Source organism: Malaya genurostris, chromosome 2 (genome assembly GCF_030247185.1).
Source record: "Malaya genurostris strain Urasoe2022 chromosome 2, Malgen_1.1, whole genome shotgun sequence".
Classification (NCBI taxonomy): domain Eukaryota; kingdom Metazoa; phylum Arthropoda; class Insecta; order Diptera; family Culicidae; genus Malaya; species Malaya genurostris.
The window spans coordinates 286,036,597-286,058,590 of NC_080571.1; the positions used below are offsets into that span (position 1 = coordinate 286,036,597).

General features: G+C 36.7%; 1 protein-coding gene across 1 annotated transcript in view; it reads right to left on the minus strand.

Moving 5' to 3' along the window:
• LOC131429253 (uncharacterized) overlaps positions 1 to 21,994 on the minus strand; it is a 367,830-nt gene that overhangs the window by 88,392 nt on the left and 257,444 nt on the right. Inside the window, exons 12-14 of the mRNA XM_058593304.1 lie at positions 17,468 to 17,634; positions 13,098 to 13,126; positions 12,573 to 12,700 (exon numbers count right to left, since the gene is read on the minus strand). Of these exons, the coding sequence (XP_058449287.1) occupies positions 12,573 to 12,700; positions 13,098 to 13,126; positions 17,468 to 17,634 (324 nt within the window). The remainder of the gene's footprint in view (positions 1 to 12,572; positions 12,701 to 13,097; positions 13,127 to 17,467; positions 17,635 to 21,994) is intronic.

Sequence of the window (21,994 nt, forward strand, 5' to 3'; positions counted from 1 at the left end):
TTCGATCATAAAATTGCGATATCGCAGTTTTTGATTTTTGCGATAGTTGATTTAACTAATTTCTTTTTGATTCAACCAATATGGTTTTTGATTTGCATATATTCAAGTAGTTGAAAAATATGTTGTTTTGAATGCTGTCAAATGCCGGAGACAGTTGAAAGCAAAACTATAATCGCAATGCAAAATCAACAACTTTTTTAGTTGAAATCTGTTCGCGTCGCTTCAAAATGTCAATGAAAACAACATCGATGATTAAAGCGTTTGGTGAAATTGTGTTTATTCGATTTGAGAAATTTATGATAACAAGTGTTTATCTCATTCAGTAATAGCCGTTCAACCGAGAAGGTTGTGTATAGAAGCGTACAGTTTAATAACGCTGGTTGGTTTACACGCGTTAAATACGACAACGGTTGAACTACAGGTAGAGACCTGTTGGCAGCAGCCGTTAAAAAGTAAAATCGTGCTGCATAAGAGAGCCCTAGTGCTGGGCCAAGCTGGTGAAGGAAACAACAAAGGGCGTTTCCCAAGCTCTACCCAGGCCACAATATACAGCCACAAGTGCTGAGCAGGAGAGTGCAAAGGCACATTGAAGAAGAAGAGTGCAAAGGCACACAGAAGCAGGAGAGTGCAAAAGCACACCGGTGCGAAGGCACTTCGGTGCAGAAGCATATCGGTGCGGAGCACAAGGAAGAAGGAGACAAGACAACTCGGTCTTTCCACTGCCATACAACACGCAGGTATACACCGGTGACCTGCGCTGGTTGCAGCTGGCGAAGACAAAAGTAAATCGGAAATCGAGTGGTGCTGGATGTCAGGTAGCAGTAGCATCACATCCAACAATCAGCATCCAACAAGAACATCTAGAGCAACGAGGATCTACACGGCAGTGCAACGGAGATAGACAACAATTTCAAGGTAGAAGTTTTTTCTTTTCCTTTTGATTGAGTACTGTGTAGTGTTGGTTTCAAATTTTATTTTAAAGTTTAGTTAAAAATTTTAATGTAATGGATGAATCCATGGACGTAAATCCTAGCATGAATCCGATACCCCCACGAACGAAAAAATATCAGGAGAGCTCTTCTGGGCCTTGGATAGTCTTTTTTAGACGTATATCAAAGCCATTAAACATTTTTCAAATTAATAAAGGTTTGACATCACGATACTCTTCAATCAAAGAGATCATAAAAGTAAATAACGATAAAATTCGTGTTGTGGTAAATAATTTGAAACACGCGAATGATATTGTCTCTTCGGAACATTTCATTAAAGAGTATAAAGTTTACATACCCTCCAAAGATGTCGAAATTGACGGTGTTGTTACCGAAGCGAGTCTTTCGGTAGATGATTTACTCAAGCATGGTGTTGGTCGTTTCAAGAACTCTATGCTTGAGGGTGTGAAAATACTGGAGTGCAAACAACTGTACTCAGTAGTTTAAGAAGAGGGAAAAAAAGTTTATCGCCCATCAGACTCGTTTCGAGTGACATTTGCCGGATCTGCGTTGCCGTCCCATGTCTATGTCGATAAAATTCGCCTCCCTGTTCGGCTTTTTGTTCCAAATGTAATGAATTGTACGAACTGCAAAAAATTCGGACACACAGCTACTTACTGTAGCAATAAACCAAAATGTATTAAGTGTGAAGGACCTCATAAAGATAATGATTGCAACAAGGAAATTGAAAAATGTATTTATTGTGGGGAAAGTCCTCATGAGGATATTTCAGTATGCACTGCATTTAAAGTGCACAAAGACAAAATTAAGCTTTCTTTAAAAGCACGGTCTAAGCGCACATATGCAGAAATGCTTAAAACGGTCATTGATGTCCCCCCTTTGGAAACCGAAAACGGGTTTTCAAATCTAGAGGAAACAGAGGACTCTGACTCTGACGAAAATAGTGAAGGTAATTCGTTTATCACTACCCAAGGGTCAGTTAAGAGAAAGAAGTCTTCTTCCAAATTACCAAAAAAGACACCTAAAGTTTCATCTTCAAAAAAAGATCCCCGTGTTAAACAAAAAAAGTCAAAACCAAAGACTGTGCCTCCTGGTTTGTCAAATTCACAAACCAATCCAGGATCTAGCACAGAAAAAGGTAATAATCCTGTGGGCTCCATTTCACAGCCACCAACAGGATTACTGAAGGGGACGGGTATAGCGTGATGGGATAGTCGATGCCTTTCACGCAGCCCGCCTGGGTTCGATTCCCAACCCCGCACATAGGGTCAGAAAAATTTTCTGGTCCGAAGAGGCGAATGACCTAAGATGTTAAAGCCTCTATAATTGAAAAAAAAAAAAAAAAAACAGGATTACTGAAGTTTTCGGAAATTGTTGAATGGATTTTCTCAGCATTCAATATATCTGAACCCTTAAAGACCCTCATAATGGCATTCCTTCCAATAGCTAGAAATTTTTTGAAGCAGTTATCAGCTCAATGGCCAATTGTCTCAGGTTTTGTATCTTTTGATGGATAATTTATCACCCGCCGCAAATGATACAATCACTGTCCTGCAGTGGAATTGTCGAAGCATCATGCCAAAACTTGATTCATTTAAAATTTTATTGCATAGTCAAAAATGTGATGTATTTGCTTTATGCGAAACATGGCTTACTTCAAACATAGCTTTAAATTTTAATGATTTTAACATTATACGTCTCGATAGAGACTCTCCGTATGGTGGAGTGCTTTTAGGAATTAAGAAATGTTATACCTTTTATAGATTAAACATTCCTTCGACTTCTAGTATAGAAGTTGTTGCTTGTCAAATAAACATTAAAGGAAAGGACATTCGCAATGCTTCGGTATATATTCCTCCAAGAGCACAAGTTGGACAACGACAGCTTAATGAAATTGTCGAAGCCCTTCCTGCTCCACGTTTGATTTTAGGAGATTTCAATTCGCACGGAATGATGTGGGGTTCCGTTTACAATGATAGCAGATCATCTCTAATATATAATATTTGCGACAATTTTAGCATGACGGTACTAAATATGGGTAGCATGACACGGATCCCAAGACCTCCGGCACGTCCAAGTGCATTAGATTTATCTCTTTGTTCGACTTCAATTCGACTAGATTGCACCTGGAAAGTATTTCCTGATTTACATGGTAGCGATCATTTACCAATCATCATCTCAATTAGCAGTAACAAAGGCATTGCTAATTCAGTTAATATTCCATATGATTTGACAAAAAATATTGACTGGATTAAATACCAAAGTAATATTTCAAGTGTCTTAACTTCAATGGAAGAGCTCCCCCCACTTGAAGAATATGACTTCCTCGTTTGTTCGATTCTGGAGGCCGCAGAACAAGCCCAAACCAAACGATTTCTTGGTCCATCGTCTAACAGAAGGCCTCCAAACCCTTGGTGGGACAAAGAGTGTTCAGATGCTAAGCACGCGAAACAAAATGCTTTCAAGACGTTTTTAAAACGAGGAGGAGGTACTCCTCAGAATTTTGAAAATTTCTTGACTTTAGAAACCAAGTACAAAAGCATACTTCGGGCCAAGAAATGTAGCTATTGGAGACATTTTGTCGAAGGTTTGTCAAGAGAAACCTCAATGAGCACTCTTTGGAATACGGCCAGACGAATGAGGAATCGTAACGTGGGCAATGAGAGTGATGAATACTCGAACCGATGGATATTTGACTTTGCTAGGAAAGTTTGCCCAGATTCTGTTCCTACGCAGAGCATTATAAGGGAATCTCCTCCAAATAATGGTTTTATTAATAACCCATTTTCAATGATGGAATTTTCTATAGCACTCTTGTCTTGTAACAATAACGCTCCTGGGTTGAACAGAATTGAATTCAACTTGGTGAAGAATCTGCCCGACCTCGCAAAAAGACGTTTGTTGGAATTGTTCAACAAGTTTCTTGAGCAAAATATTGTTCCGCCTGACTGGAGACAAGTGAAAGTTATCGCCATTCAAAAGCCGGGGAAACCAGCTTCCAATCACAACTCATATAGACCCATTGCGATGTTGTCCTGCATCAGAAAATTGTTCGAAAAAATTATTCTACGACGTCTCGACACTTGGGTCGAGACGAACGGTTTGTTGTCAGATACTCAGTTTGGCTTCCGTAGAAATAAAGGGACGAATGATTGCCTTGCATTACTTTCGTCTGACATCCAAATTGCCTTCGCTCAAAAGCAACAAATGGCATCTGTATTTTTAGACATTAAAGGAGCATTTGATTCAGTTTCCATTGATGTTCTTTCAGACAAGCTCCACCAACATGGACTTCCAGCGGTTATAAATAATTATTTGCACAACCTTTTGTCAGAGAAGTGCATGTATTTTTCACATGGCGATTTGGCAACATTCAGAATTAGCTACATGGGTCTCCCGCAAGGCTCATGCCTCAGTCCGCTCCTCTATAATTTTTACGTGAATGACATTGACAGCTGTCTAGTAACCCCATGTACACTAAGGCAGTTGGCAGATGATGGCGTGGTTTCAGTTACTGGGCCCAAAGCTATTGATCTGCATAAACCATTGCAAGATACCTTAGATAACTTGTCCGTTTGGGCTGTTCATCATGGTATCGAATTCTCTGCGGAGAAAACAGAGTTAGTCGTCTTCTCAAGAAAGCATGATCCCGCGCAGCTTCAGCTCCATATGATGGGAAGAATGATCCAACAGGTTTTAACTTTTAAATACCTCGGGGTGTGGTTCGATTCCAAATGCACGTGGGGAGGACACATTAGGTATCTGATAACGAAATGCCAACAAAGAGTAAATTTTCTTCGAACAATAACAGGATCTTGGTGGGGTTCTTATCCGCAAGATCTAATAAAATTGTATCAAACAACGATACTTTCAGTGATAGAATATGGATGCGTTTGTTTTCGTTCCGCTGCAAACTCTCATTTTATCAAACTTGAGCGAATTCAGTACCGTTGTTTGCGAATTGCCTTAGGCTGCATGCACTCGACACATACAATGAGTCTTGAAGTTCTGGCGGGAGTTCTTCCATTAAAAGATCGATTTTGGGAGCTTTCATCACGCCTGCTAATAAGATGTGAGGTGCTGAATCCCATGGTAATTAATAATTTCGAACGACTAGTCGAGCTTCGATCTCAAACAAAATTTATGACAGTATATTTTAACCATATGTCACAGGAAATCAACCCTTCAAGATATATTCCTATCCGTGTCAGCATCCTAAGTGCCCCTGACTCAACTTTATTTTTCGATACATCCATGCAGCGTGAAGTGCGTGGAATCCCGGATCATCTACGCTCGACGGAAATCCCAAAAATATTTTTAAGTAAGTTCAGGCATATTGACTCTGAGAAAATGTTTTACACGGACGGATCGCGAATTGAAGAAGCGACAGGGTTTGGTATGTTCAACAATAATGTTTCGGCCTCATTTAGGCTTCAAGAACCTGCATCTGTTTATATAGCAGAGCTAGCAGCAGTTCATTATAGTTTGAGTGTAATCGTCACATTATCTCCAAACCATTATTTCCTCTTCACAGATAGTCTGAGTGCAATTGAAGCCATTCGCTCAATCGCTGCTGGCAAAAATGAACCGTTTTTCTTGGGTAAAATAAAACAGTGTCTGAACGACATATTGAATAATAATTATCTAATCACTATAGTCTGGGTCCCGGCTCATTGCTCCATTCCAGGCAATGAAAGAGCCGATAATTTAGCCAAACGTGGTGCTATTGAGGGTGAAATTTATGAGCGACCGATTGCTTTCAACGAATTCTATAGTTTGTCTCGCCAAAGAACACTTGCCAGCTGGCAAGCATCTTGGGATAGAGATGATCTGGGTCGGTGGATGCACTCAATTATTCCGAAAATATCGACAAAGGCATGGTTCAGGGGACTGGATGTGAGTAGGGATTTCATTCGTGTGATGTCCAGACTCATGTCCAATCACTACACGTTAGATGCACATCTCCTTCGAATTGGGCTCTCCGAGACTAATCATTGTGCTTGCGGAGAAGGTTATCGGGATATTGATCATGTCGTTTGGACATGCGTGGAGTATCGTGATGTCAGATCTCAACTAATAAATTCTTTGCGTACCCAAGGTAGACTATCCAATATCCCAGTTCGAGACATTCTTGCTTGTCGTGACCTTTCATACATGAAACTTATTTATCATTTCATATAGAAAATTGGAGTTTCAATTTAATAAAGGCCCCTTTTAAGACTTAGTTCTGATCCCAGCTGCGTCCATGAGTTCAACCAATAGCTAAATTAGAATAAAAATTATGTAATGATACAAACAAACTCGAAACAGTTTATGAAATTATCAACAAAATGTCTGAAAATAACAGCTTATTTTATAATTTATAGAAGTTAATCGTTTGGTTCGAATAATATTTCCGAGTAGATTTCATAATTAATGACGAGTTACCTAAGATGATATTTAAGCTATAAGAGAATATGTTTTAATAAATTCAAAACGTTGTGACTATGTTAGAATTAAATTAGGATAAGAATGTTATGTAAAAGTGATGCTACGGCGAAGAAAAACTTATGTAAACTGCCTTAAGAAATAAACGTATTTATGAAAAAAAAAGTGTTTATCTTACAGCGGTGTTGTGATAAAGTTAACCTTGTTTAAGATGAAAAAGATTTGGTGACAAATTAGAAAATGTTAGTGAATGATCATCTCGTAATCTTTCAGGTATGCGCAAAAATTTTATGCTTCAAATTCGATCATTGATTTACTTCCAGCAGACTGTTTTACTTCCAGCTGTTTGATACCGATGATGATGTTCATGCTTTAGCAATAAAACGCTTTTTGACATGAATTTAATTTATGAAAGTAACAGGAGCGAAGGGTTTCAAACACACAGAACGCGCTGCGATTGAATGGCGCGTTTGAATTGCCGTCGCAAAATTGCAATTCCCAGCGGTTGATGCACCCAAGCTCATATAAATTGACTAAAATTTTCGCAAATCAATAACATTGTTCGCATTGATTCAACTATTTACAATGTCTAAAACAAATAAAACCGATTTACTTTTCAACTAACAGAATTTTGTTTCAATAACAACACCAGTTATTTCAACTGAAATATTTGTTGAAATTGAAAGGTATGTGTCCTCACTAATTGACAGCATTTTTTTTTCAAACAGTTAAATTAGTTGTTTCAACCATCGTTTCTGTTAATCGAAAAACAAAAATGACAGTTTAGTTAAAACAACAATCGATTAGTTGTACCAAATTTTAACCAATCGAATTCAGAAAATCAACTAATATTCTGGTTGAAATGGGATCGCGGGTGGTTCCGTGTGGAAATGAATGAACTGATGAGTTGGCTAGAGCTGGTGCAACGAATTATTTCGTTGGTCCTGAACCAGCTTTACCACTTTCAACGCGTTGGATAAAGCACAAGATTCGTTCTTGGGCTGCATCCAAACATGCCAGCTACTAGCGCAGCTTGCAAACTTGCGCTCAGACAAAAGCATTTCTACCAGATTTAAATCTGAAATTGTCAAAGTGTCTACTGCATTTCTCCAAGCCTCATTGCAGTATTCTGGTCAGAGCTCTGACTGGACATTGCAAACTCAATTATCACATGGCTACTATTCAACGTGCTGAGTATTATTCGTGTGATTTGTGTGAATGCGATTATGGTACTTCATATCATCTGATATGTAACTGTCCCGCATTGACGCAGCTACGTATCCGGGTTTTTGGTTCTCCATACATGGTTGAGTCTGTGTATACGGAGCTAAAATTGAAGGATATTCTCTCGTTTCTCACCCAATGTGGTAAGGAGCTATAGTCAGAAGGGTTCATCGTTCTTCCTGGAGTGAATGAATCCCTTCTGTATTCACCTTAAATAGGGTTTAGCAGATTGTTTGGCATCCTTTAGGGGGTACCGAATTTACTTCTGCTCGTACATACTGCGAATCGTTCTGCATTCTTCCGGGAGTGCAGAATGGTGTCGCTTTTGTAAGATCTCTAAATCCTCTCGGGGGTTGGAGGTTTTATTAACAGCAGACTGTTCGGGACCTCGTAGAGGTTCAGAATTTACTTCTGCTTCCACTAAATGTGATCCTCAGCAGATTGTTCAGCATCCCTTAGGGGTGCAGAATTTACTTCTGCTTTTATGTGTTTTTGTGTCGTCAATTTTTCCCATTCTCCTAGTCCAACCATTACCATTTCCTTTCAATCCTTCCCTCTTATATATCGGGAAAATGATGCTAAAAACAAATTGATGGCAAGGCACTAATCTCCAAATATCAAGGGGAACGTGCCATTTGAGCCAATTTGTTCTGATTCCTGATTCGTGGATCATTGGTCCAATGAACGTTCAATCATTCGTTCAACGGGAGGCCAACACGGGACCTTCGTTTGCCGATTTTGAAACAGACCGTTGAACCGAATGTCATTTTTTCGTTCAACAAACCCGGCAGACAGAGGTCCATTGTTGAGCCATTTTTAACATGAGGAGTTGGAGCCCCGTTGGACTAGTTTTACTGGACAATTTCCGAAGTTTTTTTCACTTATTTTTTTAAACTAACACTACGTACCTGTACGATACTTCTACTTCACTTAGAATAACAACAAATCTTTTTTCTATATGAAGGTAAAACCTAATTTTAACAATATTTTTGAAAGAGAAAAAACAACAACAAATCGTTTCAGCAAACTGAACGAATATTTCGTGCAGTGTGTCGTTCAACAAGTGCTCAACGACCAACAAAATAGAGCCGCCTGCTGAGAGGGATGACTCTGTACGCTATAAATCGGCTGCGAAGTCTGTTGAAACAAAAAGGCCAAATTCCACAAAAGCAATATTATACCAAGCCTTTGCATCGTCATTTTGTACGAAGGCTTGAAAACACTTGACACTCATCGCCATATAACTTCGGAACCGGAAGTCGGATCTGGATGAAATTGCACAGTTAAATTTAAGACAATGAAAACTTTAATTTGAATCAAGATTTGTGAAAACCGGTTTAACGGTTGCTAAGAAATCGAAGTGAGCTCCGGTTTTGGAGTTTTTCTTCACTACTATCGGCGCTTTCGGAACCGTCCCAAAGTGGGTTTATTTGTCAACTAACTAACACACCTGAACTGACTTGTAACTGGCGCCAGCACTTGTAAAAAATTATTAATGAAATTGAAAACATTTCACTTATCGAACTGTAATTTCGGAACCGAAACTCGGATTTGTATAGACTTTTCGGTGACTTTTTAAAGAGTTTCAAGACCTTTTATTTGCATCTTAGTTTGTGAAAACCGGTTCAGAAATTTCCGAGAAAATTGAGTGCACTTAACTATACACATATTACCTTGTAATTCCTAAACCGGAAGTCAGATAAAGATAAAATTCAATAGCGAGCTATGGGACCTTTCGTTTGAAACTAAGTTTATAGAAATCAGTCACGTCATCTCTGTGAAAAGTGAGTGACAATTTTTTTCACTTTTCTGTGCATATTACCCTGTAATTCCGGAGCCGAAAGTCGGATCGGGATAACATTCAATAGCAGTCTATGGAACCATAATACCTTTCTTTTGAATCTGAGTTTGTGAAAATCGGGTCCGCCATACACACAGACATATTGTGATCTCGATGAATTGAATCGAATAGTATATAACACTCGGCCATCATGGCCTTGGTTGTAAATTCGATTTTCACAGTGATTGCATAGCATTCCTATATGAGAAAGGCGAAAATATACGATCTCTCAGAAATTCGTAACATTTGGTACAATCGTTCGCTATCGAAGAATTTAGGCTCGCATTTTTTTCCATTTATGGTGGGTTAAAAATATCGTTTTTTTCGATATTTTGGAAAACTAGTATCGATTTTTTAAATATTTGTATGTATTGTCTAAAAATGTCAATAGTTTTTTCGGGAAAAATGCGTAGATATGATAAAGTTGGAGTTTTGTGTTCAAAACGTTGAGAAAATTAAGTCTTTTTTACATAACATATAAAAAAATCGTTAACTGAATTTTTTCGTTTTTGGATTATAAGATTTTGAAAATACCAAGTCTTCCATTTATCGTCCAAATTTCATCTTGAAATTAAACATTCAAACCTTCAAAAACTTATACAATTACCGTTTTCAAACACAAAAATGCAATTTTTTTTATATTTTCGTATATTTTTATGGAATCGGCTAAGTCCTTTAAAAGTTATGCTTTTTTTTAAAGGAGCATGGTTATCAATGCAATATAAAAAATTTCGATTAAAAAACGAAGAATTTCACTCCGCTAATTATTTGATGTGTTATTTAAAGACACTAAATTTATAGACAAAAATTTGAAAAATGTAGCGGCCTCTATAAACAAACCATGGAAACCGCTAAAAACTCATACAATTGACGGTTTTAATCACAAAACTCCAACTTTATCATATCTACTCATTTTCCCGAAAAATTATTGACATTCAGGTTCGGTGTGGTTACCAAGTTATAGGTTTTAACAAAATAGCCAGTTTTCCAAAAAATCGATATTTTTATCAACCATAAGATCGCAAAGTGAAATATATACGAGTCTAATATTTTTCGATGAAGAACGAATGTACAAAATATTACATTATTATTATTTTGAGAGATCGTATATCTTTTTCTCGTGCAATTGCTGTGCTATTTTCTCGTGTGAAATTAGTACCACGTAAAAATATACTGCCCGATAAATTATGTCTAGTCAAGAGTAAAGTAAATTTACTAACTTGATTTTAGCTCAGTCTTAGGTGTAATGTGGTTTCCCAATTACAATTAGATTACTGAAGTATTATGATCGATCAACTTCAACTTGACGCAATGTTTTTAATCGGGCATTAAAAACTTACAAGCTGTACAAAGGTGTGTAGCATCCAGTGCGGTAAAACTTCATTTCAATCGTATATTTTTTGCTGAAAATGAATTTTATGACTGTTGACTGTCAGCATATCCCTTCTCATTCATTTTACTTTTGTAAACGAAGCTCCCAGAATTCATCGTCAATTAAATAACCGTACCTAGTTACTTGAAGCTTTGCTTGCTCAGTTTGTAGTGCCAAGTAGTCTACCTGTTTCATTGTCTTCCTTGTCTTCACTGTGGGTAGTGAGCAAGTGCGAATGTATAACAAAAAACTCTCCGATCATAATGATAGAGGGTGGCGGTTCTCATTTGAGTTTTCAATTATCACAAGCAAGTTAAATAGATGATTTCGACTATTTGAAATGTATTGAGATGTGTTTCGAAATATTAGAATTTAAAACTGAAAGAGGGAAAATTATTGGGCATGTTTCGTTAATATATATTGATTGGCCCCTCAGTCTTTAGTTTCAGTGATAATGGTGGTTTCCATGGATAACTTGTTTATTATTTATAAATAAAACGTATACGCAATAAACATAAGGTGCCAAACATGGTACAACGTTTTAAAAGCCTATAGAGATATTTTTCTGTATATGAATTCTAAGCCGAGTATTCAGAGTCTGGAAGCATTCATTCCACATATGTACTACAACAAGAGTTATCGTAAAACTTATGTAGTTATCCGCCTCAGATATGCTCAATCATCAATATAAACTATTGCGAGTGAACTGATGTCATCGAGGGGTCGTCGTTACATATAAAATTGCTGACCACTCCATCTCGAGTTTATCTTTAGTTTATCGATGAAAAAAAGTACATCTTTATAGATGCACATCAAAAGTGCTTCGCGATTCACTTACATTCACAATTCAAAGCATGTGAAGATAATACATATCATTCACTTCATGGTTAATTTAGCTGAAGCTTACATCGATACAGACGCAAAATTTATTTTTACATGTTAGTAATATTGTGTCATCACCGAAGAAATTACGGCATACTAGAATTTACGTCAAGCGTAAATTTAATTTTTTCTAAGAGTGTAGACAGTGTTCAGCAAAATTTAAAAGATTCATTCTGTTTATCGCATCGTCGCTCTCAAACGACGGTTTGAAAGTTTATGCTCTCATCGCCGGAACCGGAACTAAGATCCAGATAAAATTCATTTGAAACTTTGGAAAATCGGCTCAGCCATCTGCGAGACAACGGAAAGATCTCAGTTTGGGTATATTGGGCCTCTATTTCATGCACTTCAGGTACCCGAAACTGGGAACCGGTATAACTAAAGTGAGATTATTCGGTCGTCTGCTAACCAGATGTACAAATCAGAGAAATATTCGAACAATTTCCTTGGAAATTGCAGTTCTTCATATGGTCATTTAAGAAAAAAAAAACTTCCTAAGAAATTTTTTTTTTGCTCTGATCGCCCTGTAATTCTTTTCATTTGAATCTAAGTTTGTTAAAATCGATTCAGCCATCTCGAAGGAATTCTGGAACCAGAAGTTGGATTTGAATAAAATTCAATATGTATAAGAACTATGCTTGAAAACTTTGTATGAGACCTTTCATTTCAATCTAAGCTTATGAAAATCGGTTCAGCCATCTTTGAAAAAACAGTGTGGCCAAACATGTTACATACACACACATCCCGACATTTGCTGATCTCGTTGAACTGAATCGAATGGTGTATGACATCCGGTCGTTCGTATGATTGCAAAGTCAATTTTCACATTGATTACATAACCTTTCTTAATAAAACAGGTACGAAAATAAAAACTTACCATGTTGTAACATAGACTTCTCTTCGATTCTGCGCCACGCGTTGTGTTTTGATTCTGCGTTGAAGAAAACATCCAAACCAAACCAAGCCACCCACGACGCATGCTGCCAGGAGTACGAAAATGATGTACTGTGAACAAAGGTAAACAAAACATTCGATATTGAAAAGGAAAGCAGTAGTAAAACTTTTCCTAAACTATTTTCTTTTGCAAACTGTGCTAGCTTTAGTAGACTCCAAAGCAAAAGTTGTATTATTTCTCCAAAATATTCAGAAAATATCAATATTTTACGTTGAATCCATTGGTTTCATGCAACTGTAAAGTTGGCCACCATACATTCCTACACTGATATGAATAGTATATCCAAATCCAAAGCAAGTGTTTTTTTTTGTGGAGGTCTATGATTTATGTATGTGGATCTACACTGTGCATTAATATGACACAAGGAAATGAAATTGAATTTGGGTGTCGAAAAAATTGTCTAAAGAAGTTTGGCACGAAGAGTTCTCTAACAAATTTGATACACACCTGAGAAGCTCCAATATCGGGTGAAAGCACTGAAATGAAGATATACAGAAAAAAATGAGTTTTAGTTAAACTATTCAATATATAAATTGCATTATTCAGTACTTTCATTTAATCTGCATAATGAAAACACATAGAAGATAAGTGTTTTGCAAATAGCATTAACTTTACGTCTGCTTAGCGGTTCAAGTTGAACTGGTTTGCACTGACGAGTCTAAGACAAAACGTAAAGAAAAGTAAAAACGGTTATGTGCCCTAAGCACAAACTTACCCCTAAATGGACATAGAAGATACGTTTTTTTTACTATTTTAATTATTTTTTTATTTTATTGCATCCTACTTTCTTTTCAGTGTATTCTCGAGTGCCCTCTCGCTTTTTTCACAATTTCTTCTTGAATACCATTTTTGTATAATCTACAGCCTATGAGTTACTCAAAATTAGGAAATTTTCAGGATCTGTTCTTTCCGCATTTTGTAGCCATTGAATTCTACTATTTCATTGTCACGTTACTACTCCATCAATCATTACATTGCCAGGTGGATTGAAGCAGATTTTGTTTTAAAATTTTATTTTGTTTTGCCTCATTTTATCTAGTTCCACTATTCCGAAAGGTAAGCAAAATGCTTCTCCAGGGCATTTCTATAAAAAATGAGTCTTCTTTTAAGGATCCAAAAGCAGAAAACAGTTCGAGGATTCTGAATCGGGCTAATAAGGTGGATGGGGAATTAAATGGAGCCAAAAATCCCTAGAATACCGACGTCATGATCATTCCAGTCCTTCACAATGAGCCTCACTAGAACTTGCCATCCTGCTCTCTGGAACGTAACAGTAGTACTATCCAATGCCAAAAATGAACTCATTTCCGAATCCGCATTATCAAATACATTTCCGAAATTGAGCGTAGGGAAAAAAAAGTGCGCAATGGCGGTTACGTCACTCATATCGTTATATATATGAAATGCTCTTCAAATCGGATCCACAATATAAAAGTAACTTTAAAAAGAGGATTATTTTATAAATAATGGTGAATCATCCTCAAGAAAATCAAGCAGAGCAAAATAAACGATTTGTTGGTTATGTGTCTCTTATACCATTATATCCCTGGAACTAAAAAAAAATCGGTTTAGCCAGCTCTAAGAAAATTGTGAGGATAAAAAAAAATGCATTCTAGAGGTAAAACGACTTGCATTATTAAGGTGAAATGTAGCGTCATAAAAGGCGCGCAAAATTTCATCCGCTTCAGTTGAACGAACCGTCGCACAAAGCATAACAAGGAAAACAGACACATAGAAACCAGAACTTTCTTCAGTGATTTAGCGCAGTGGGCTTACCTCTCGTTATGTTGGCTTGTAAAAAAGACTGGACGTAATAGATTTTTGAATCCTCCGCACTTTGAATATATGCTAATTCAATCGTTATTGTTAGTGATTACTCTCACACTAGAGCTATAAATCATGAGTAATTATGAATGACTAACATGAGGTTATATGTATATGTATTGGAAAACTTGCTAACCATGTATATGCCTGAGCTTAGTAGCAAGCATGGATTCTTCTTCAAAAGAACGATTGAAGACAAGAGAACATTAAGTATTTTCGATATCTTTGCCAGTAGTTCACCAGGCCCTTCCCGCCGATGAGATAGAATTTACGTAAAAGTATTTATTTGACTCGCATGAGTTCATCTTACCATGCAGTTAAAATTATTTAGTGAATCTTTTCTCAAGCACATGTTTGAGGCACGAAATGGAATATAAAGTTATTTCGTAGTTGCTTATTATTCAATCGATTTTGAAAGGAAAATCAAGCGTTGATTCATTGTATTCATAATAATTGAAAAACCAATGAATTCCAATAAGTTTTCCATGCTGACTGGCTCGAAGCTGACTCTCAATTTTTATCACATTGTTTGTATCACAGGTTAATGAACGATAATACTTGGCTTGTATTCATTTCATTCAGTAGCTTGTCAATGATGAAGTTATAGTTTTGCTATAAAAATTGCTGCAATCTAAAATATTACCTGTTATACGATATTACACAGCCAAGCTTTATTGCTTCAGCAACATCAATGCATTGAACTCAACAGAATTGGACATTATTAGCATTATAAATGATAGTTACTTAGAAAATAAACGATTTCTTACAATACCCATTTTATTGTATTCAACTCGTTTTTAATTCAACACAAAACCCAATGCTGAATAAATTCGCGTCATTATTTTATATGTAATTTTTGCTCACGATATAATGCCACCGAGTCCACCGTGCATTTCTCACACCACCTCAATACGAAACAGCACCGCGCAAGCAATAAAAAAAATGCGGAAAAATTTATGTAAACTTTTTCAAATTTCGGTTGTTTTAGCTAATATTTTATAATTTTGAGTTGCATTTTCAGATTATTTGTGAAATTCTGCTACAAACACTACTTTTCAGTTCTAAAATCATCCCCGTGGAACGGAACAGTAACCATTTATACATTTCAAAAACCAATTACGGCTCGGCAAAGCAAAATTTCAAAATTCTAAGAATACTTAGTTATGATAAATTTGATTTCGAAAACTTAAGTGTTTTTGGTTTTTCGAAAATCGGTCTAGTTTTTGAATAATTGATCAAAAACGCGATTTTCGCATTCCGCTACATTTCACCTTAAATCTCCGAAACTAGAAACGACCGCCATTTCATCTATGAACTTGATCTACAACCAAAAAGTAGCTATGAAAAAAGTCCTACTTTATACAAATCGGTTCAGTCATCTGCGAAAAAACTAACTGGAGGGAAAAAAGCGTTTTGTCGGTTACGTCATCTATGCCATAATATCTTAGGAACCCAAAGCGACAGCAATTTAATCTTCAAACTTGATTTAGCTCTCAAACAAGCTTAAGTTTGTTAGAAGCAGCTCAGGCGTCTCTGGGAAAATTGAGCGATGAGAATGTGTTTTGTCGGTTACGTTACTTTTACCATTATACTTTCGATAGTGCGTTCACTCAAGTTTGTTGAAATCGGTTAAACCATCTTTTCATACCATTTATTTTACCCCGGCTTTAACTTTTTTGGTCGTTCGCCGGAGGAATTTTATTCTATATAATTCTATAAAATTCTATATAGTTCTATAGAGAAAGGCAATAATGTTTTATAAGAAAACAAAAATCTATTTGCTCATACACGTAATACCAAACACATCAACAATAATCGGTTATCCTTACAAAACAAATACCTGTATCGCGAATAACCTGAATACCAATGTACTAAAATGCACGATTACAGCGCACATTGGCGGTCAATCGCAAAAGAGATTTCATACCTCTTTCAAACTAGTTTTGAAACCGTTGCAATTTGCCGTGGCATTCATTGTAACTACCAAAAATAAACTCAAGATAGATTGGTTTTTCGATTTTTCATGTATCATTTGAAGAAGATCCCTTGATGAACTCGGTTCACCGTCAGTTTTAGTTCAATCATTATTTGAAACAAAACAACAAGCGTCTAATCGCTACATGCGTCGTAACTATGACAAAGTTTTTTTGTTTGTTCAAATAACATCCAGTTACAATATGAACGATACTGTAACTGGATGTTATTTAAACATAATTATCGGATTATAATCAAGAGTTTATCTTTGATACTACCATCACCTTCTACTGCACTGTTTTCGAAATTCTTCTGTCTTCAATTGCTATGCCACTTTCAAATCATTTAACCCGGAATGTTGGCAGCTTCGTTAGATATGCATTGCACTTGACAGGTCTTTTGCTCCAAGTTTGGAAGAAGCTCTCATTTAAATCGAACAGCTGTCGTCTTTCTAGTTTAAGGAACTCTAATTGTACCTAACTTCATAAAACTATTCATCTATTGAAAATCTAAAAAATCTTTGTCGTTATCGTTTGATGCCGATTCTAATCCAGTTTCCGCCGTAACTACTATCAATCTGTTTGTTTAAACCTATTTTCTTTGAACTAAAATTCGGGTCAGTTTCGAACCTGATTCCCATATCGGGTGTGTTCACACCTCCGATGTTTGGTGCAAACCCAACTCAGTTTCACCAAAATTGTTAGTTGGTTGAATTTAACTTGGGCTCGGATCAGGCCGGAAAGTGTCAATGCGTTTTTCGATTGATACGATTAATGCAAATGGTGCTCAATCGGTCCGACGATCAGACCGATGCGGCTCGATAAAAATCACGGGGATACCACTGCATGCTGGTGTAACATCGTCACATAAATCTAGGCTATTCTGTATTCGATTGCAGTGACTTTCTTAATCTGAAGCACTGCGATTTCCTAACGCATCCCAATATTTTGATGCATTCAATTGCAAATATTTGTACAAATACTACACACAAATAGCTAGAGCATGAACTAGAAACGTACCACTTATAACGGAGATATTCTTTTCGCACCCATTCCCATCCACAACAGTCGTTTTCAACGTTAACTCGCGGCCAACCAAATCATGCCGGCTCAAATCGATTACTGTTCGAAGGCTGTTCCATAGAAATGTTTTTTCCAAAATGATTCGCTGTTCACGAGACTCCAGTCTGAAATGATAGAAAAAACACTGTCATTGATAACGAATTTATTGAATGTTCTGCAAATGGATCCACGATATTTGGCTGAATTTTAACCTCAAAAGAGATCAAATATCGGTTGAACTTATGACTCACACGCAGAGATGGCATTTCACTAGAGTGATACACCAGGGCGTAGGTTTCAATTATACACTGCGGATACATTTGCTACGCTCCACACAAAGAGGAAAGCGCACTTCTTCTCAGTGTCCAGACAGACAGACTTTGAGTGCGTGCTTGTGTTGAAAGAAGCTGGTGCGAGAGAATAACATTCTCTTCGCACGAATCGCTCTCACGTGCTCTCGCCTAAATACACCCAAGTGTTCAAAGGCGCGTGATGGTGAGCGAACACTTCAGTGAACTTCAATTAATAGAGAGTAGGTCTGGTCCGACCTACTCCCGAAAATTTAACGATAAATTGTTTTATTTTACTGATTTTGCGTGTCCCACGCTTCTTCTACGTAAACCATACACCAGAGTGCTCATCGGCGTGTACACCTCTGTGAAAGTATCTGCATCCACCTCAGAGAATTTATTAGCTCTGCTCTAGATCTTTGGTGCGATTCAGTGGAGGAGGTAAAAGGAAATAAACAAACGCACTCATGATGCGTGCACACTTTATACAACAGTGGTGTAGGGGGAAGATTGGGGTAAAACGCACCCCCGGGGCATAATGCACCTTTTGCTTTTCTCAAAAGTTATCAATTTTTTTCACTGAAATTTTAATGAGACTGAAAGTCCGCCATAACAACAGATTACTATAAAATTTTGGTAGCGATGGTTCAATCATATCTGGAAAACTTTAAAAAACAAGTTATGTCTCTGTTATAAATAATTTTTTAATGTTCGTTCCATAGTAATTTTTTAGGGTGAGGAAGACGATTTTAATTTTGTAACCAGTGAAATTCTTTGCCAATCATTCGGGTTTCTAATTAGTTCTAATACAGACGATGTATTTACAGTTTTATAGAAAAATCGTCAAATTTATTGTCTCAGATTTTTGGGGGCAAAACGACCAGAATTGTGTGAGGCAAAATGCTCAAGAATTCTTTTACTACAATTATCCATAAGATATCAATTTAATTAATAATAGTGAACAATTTTCCATCTGGCAAATATTTCGTCAACGAAAAGTCTAAAGCTTTCTTTCAAGAAAAAGAAGAAGCTTTATGAGGGTGCATATTGCCCCGTGGTTGTCAAGAGCTTTAATCCATTGTTTTGATGGATGCTTACCCGTTGTTTAAGATCATCCTGCCTCTATGTTTAGATAATCGTCATTTCGCGTAATTTAGAAAGTATATTTTTCATGTTTTCCACGATCGGGCGTCATGCCCCGCATCTATTTCAATAGACAATTTTTAAGGGTTTTAGAAAATAAGATATTTCATGTATTTTTCAATGTATTCAGCGAGTATTTGTACGTAATTTTGAGAAATAATGATTACGGAAGATAGTCATGCATGAAACTCTTCCGTGTTATTCTCTATAGTTAAGATATAGCTACATTTCCTTAGGGGGTGCATTTTACCCCATCTACCCCCATATATATGTGGAAGAGAAGAGCTCTCGTTGAAGTTGTCAGTGCGAGGGGAGAAATTTTGCTTGCTCTTCATCGCACAGAGGAGATGGACATCTCTGCTCACACGTAATGAATAGTTAAACATCAATTGCATTGTGATCGTCTGACTGACCGGATACGATTTTGTGAAGTAACAATGAATGAATACCGTTATTATACATTACTGGGAAAGAAAAGTACAAGAGATTAGGAGTTGGTTGGGAAAGTCTGGATCTTCTATAAGCTATTCAAAATTAGGCCGATATCAACTTAAACTTTGAGTTGATCGACTAAAATGAGTAGCGTGCTTTGTTATGGCATGACACTTGTACTAAACTTACATTTAGGGCAACGGCTCCCTATTTCATCTGAGCTCCTATTTCCATCTCATCCCTTCACCTCATTACTTTGAACATGAATAATATCTTACAGCGTACCTGAACCAAACTGTGAAATGTTTTAAAATGAATTGAAAAGCTATTGTCACACTTTCCTATTGAAAGAAATGGTTTTAAATTCTTCGGTGATCGTTTTTTTCATATAAAATAAACTCACTTTTCAATTTAGGACACATTTTCGTCTCAAGATTTACAGTTCGTCATGTTTCCGAATATCTACTAATCGATTCGTCTCAAAACATGATCACTATTTCGCACAATTACACTACCATTGAATGCTGGATAACTTCATAATTAGTTATGTTCACTTGCCACTTGTTTAGTTAACGATTAAAAACTTCAAAAATTACCCGACAAGCAATAAAAGTCTTCAAAAATATGAGATGAAAGTTTTTCACTTCGTTCACTTGATTGCGCTTTGTTTTCATCTCATTTGGTTTCGCAAAGTTGCCAAGTTATCTCATAATGTTACAAAACAAAAATTGTTTATCTTCCTCAAATTATCATCAAAAAGTATGTTTTTGGTATCCGTGACATTAGTTTAATTATATTATTGATATTAATATTTCAATAAAACTGTTTCAGCTTCGAATATTACCAGAAAGAACGTGTTAAATACTAATGAAATAACCATTGTGGCAAATCTAGTAGCACTGGTTTCATTCCGCTATACGCCAACATAACGCTGTGAAGTGTGTGTGTTTCATCGGCTGTGCACAGAGATGCCAGATATTTTCATAGAAAATATGTATTACTTTGCTTAGAAAGTCTATATCTGTTCTATCTGTTTTCACTAATAAAATGATGTTAAAAGATAGTGCTTTAGATCTCCGTAAGCCATTGCCCCATTAATTAGATAATTCAACGAGTAAATTTTTTACCAATAATAATAATGTGGAAAAATCCTGGTGGGTACGGTTGTACCGTTTGAGTTGTATATCTGGCAGCGGTGAGGCAGTCGGTCACCAGAATGTCTGCCCAGCCATATTTTTCCAGCTGGCAGCGTATGCGGGTGAGAGTGTAATAGTGGCATATTTTGTTTTGATTGCTGTCGCCATTGCTAATTTATAGGATGAATAAAAGATCAATGATAGGATGGATAAAAATCCATTGAGATGAAATTAGGAGCAGAGTAGTGAAAACATCATTAGTGTTTTTAGCTGATTTATAAATATTAGTTGAATTTTCAAGAAATGTGAATCTATTCTCAATGTGGAGCAAGGCGAATGAAGCAGTAATATGAAATAGTTACAGTGATTTTAGTGGCTAAATCGGGGATTGAAGGCGACGTCCTTACAAATGAGATGAAATAGGGAGCCCTTACCCTACCTAAATTTTGATGTCATCACTCGTTACCCAAAATTGGGGAGATACACTTTAGTTGATTTTGGGTACGTTTTGACCCAAAATTAGGTAGCGGCTGGTAAGAGAGTGTGTTAAAACCTCTATAATCGACACCAAAAAGCTAACTCTAAACAATAATCAAAGCATATGGGGCATTCCACGCAAAATCGCAAAACGCCACAACTGGCTATCATTGGCATAACGATCAAGCGACTATATTCCCCATTGTTTTCTATTATGAAATGAACAGCAAAATCGATCATAAAACATTAGTAATTATTTCTGATTGCAAGAAACATGACGCAATAGCTGTGTATGTTTTCCTCGAAGCTCTTAATCAATATTTTTCACAATACTACGCAAGTGCATTTATTTTTCTGACGGCGCTCCTCAGCAATTCAAAAATGTAAAACATTTTGCGAATTTTTTTCATCACGAGCATGATTTTCATCGTTTTGCACAGTGGAATTTTCACGCGACAACTCATGGAAAAGGATCATGCGACGGTGCTGGAGGAACTATCAAAAGAATGGCACATCGCGCAAGTTTACAAATGATCAATGATTGTCAAATTTCGACCGCGAATGAATTGTACGAGTGGGCTAGGAAAGCATCTTCTCTACCCAATATTTAAGTCATATACAAATGCTCGGAAGATTATGTAAAAGCAGAGAAATTTCTTAAAAATCGTTTCGAAAAATGTAAAACTATTTCTGGAACACAATCGTTTCACTATGTTGAGCCACACGGAGACAAGAAATTAATAATGAAAGTTTTCTCTTCCCAGCACACGTTTGAAGTATTCAGTTTTTGTAAACCAGAAAAACCAAATCATAGAAAAATTGCAACTGTGCAAAAACTAGGGTAAGGGCTCCCTATTTCATCTCATTTGTAAGGACGTCGCCTTCAAACCCCGATTTAGCCACTAAAATTACTGTAACTATTTCATATTACTGCTTCATTCGCCTTGCTCCACGTTGAGAATTGATTCACATTTTTTGAAAATTCAACTAATATTTATAAAACAGCT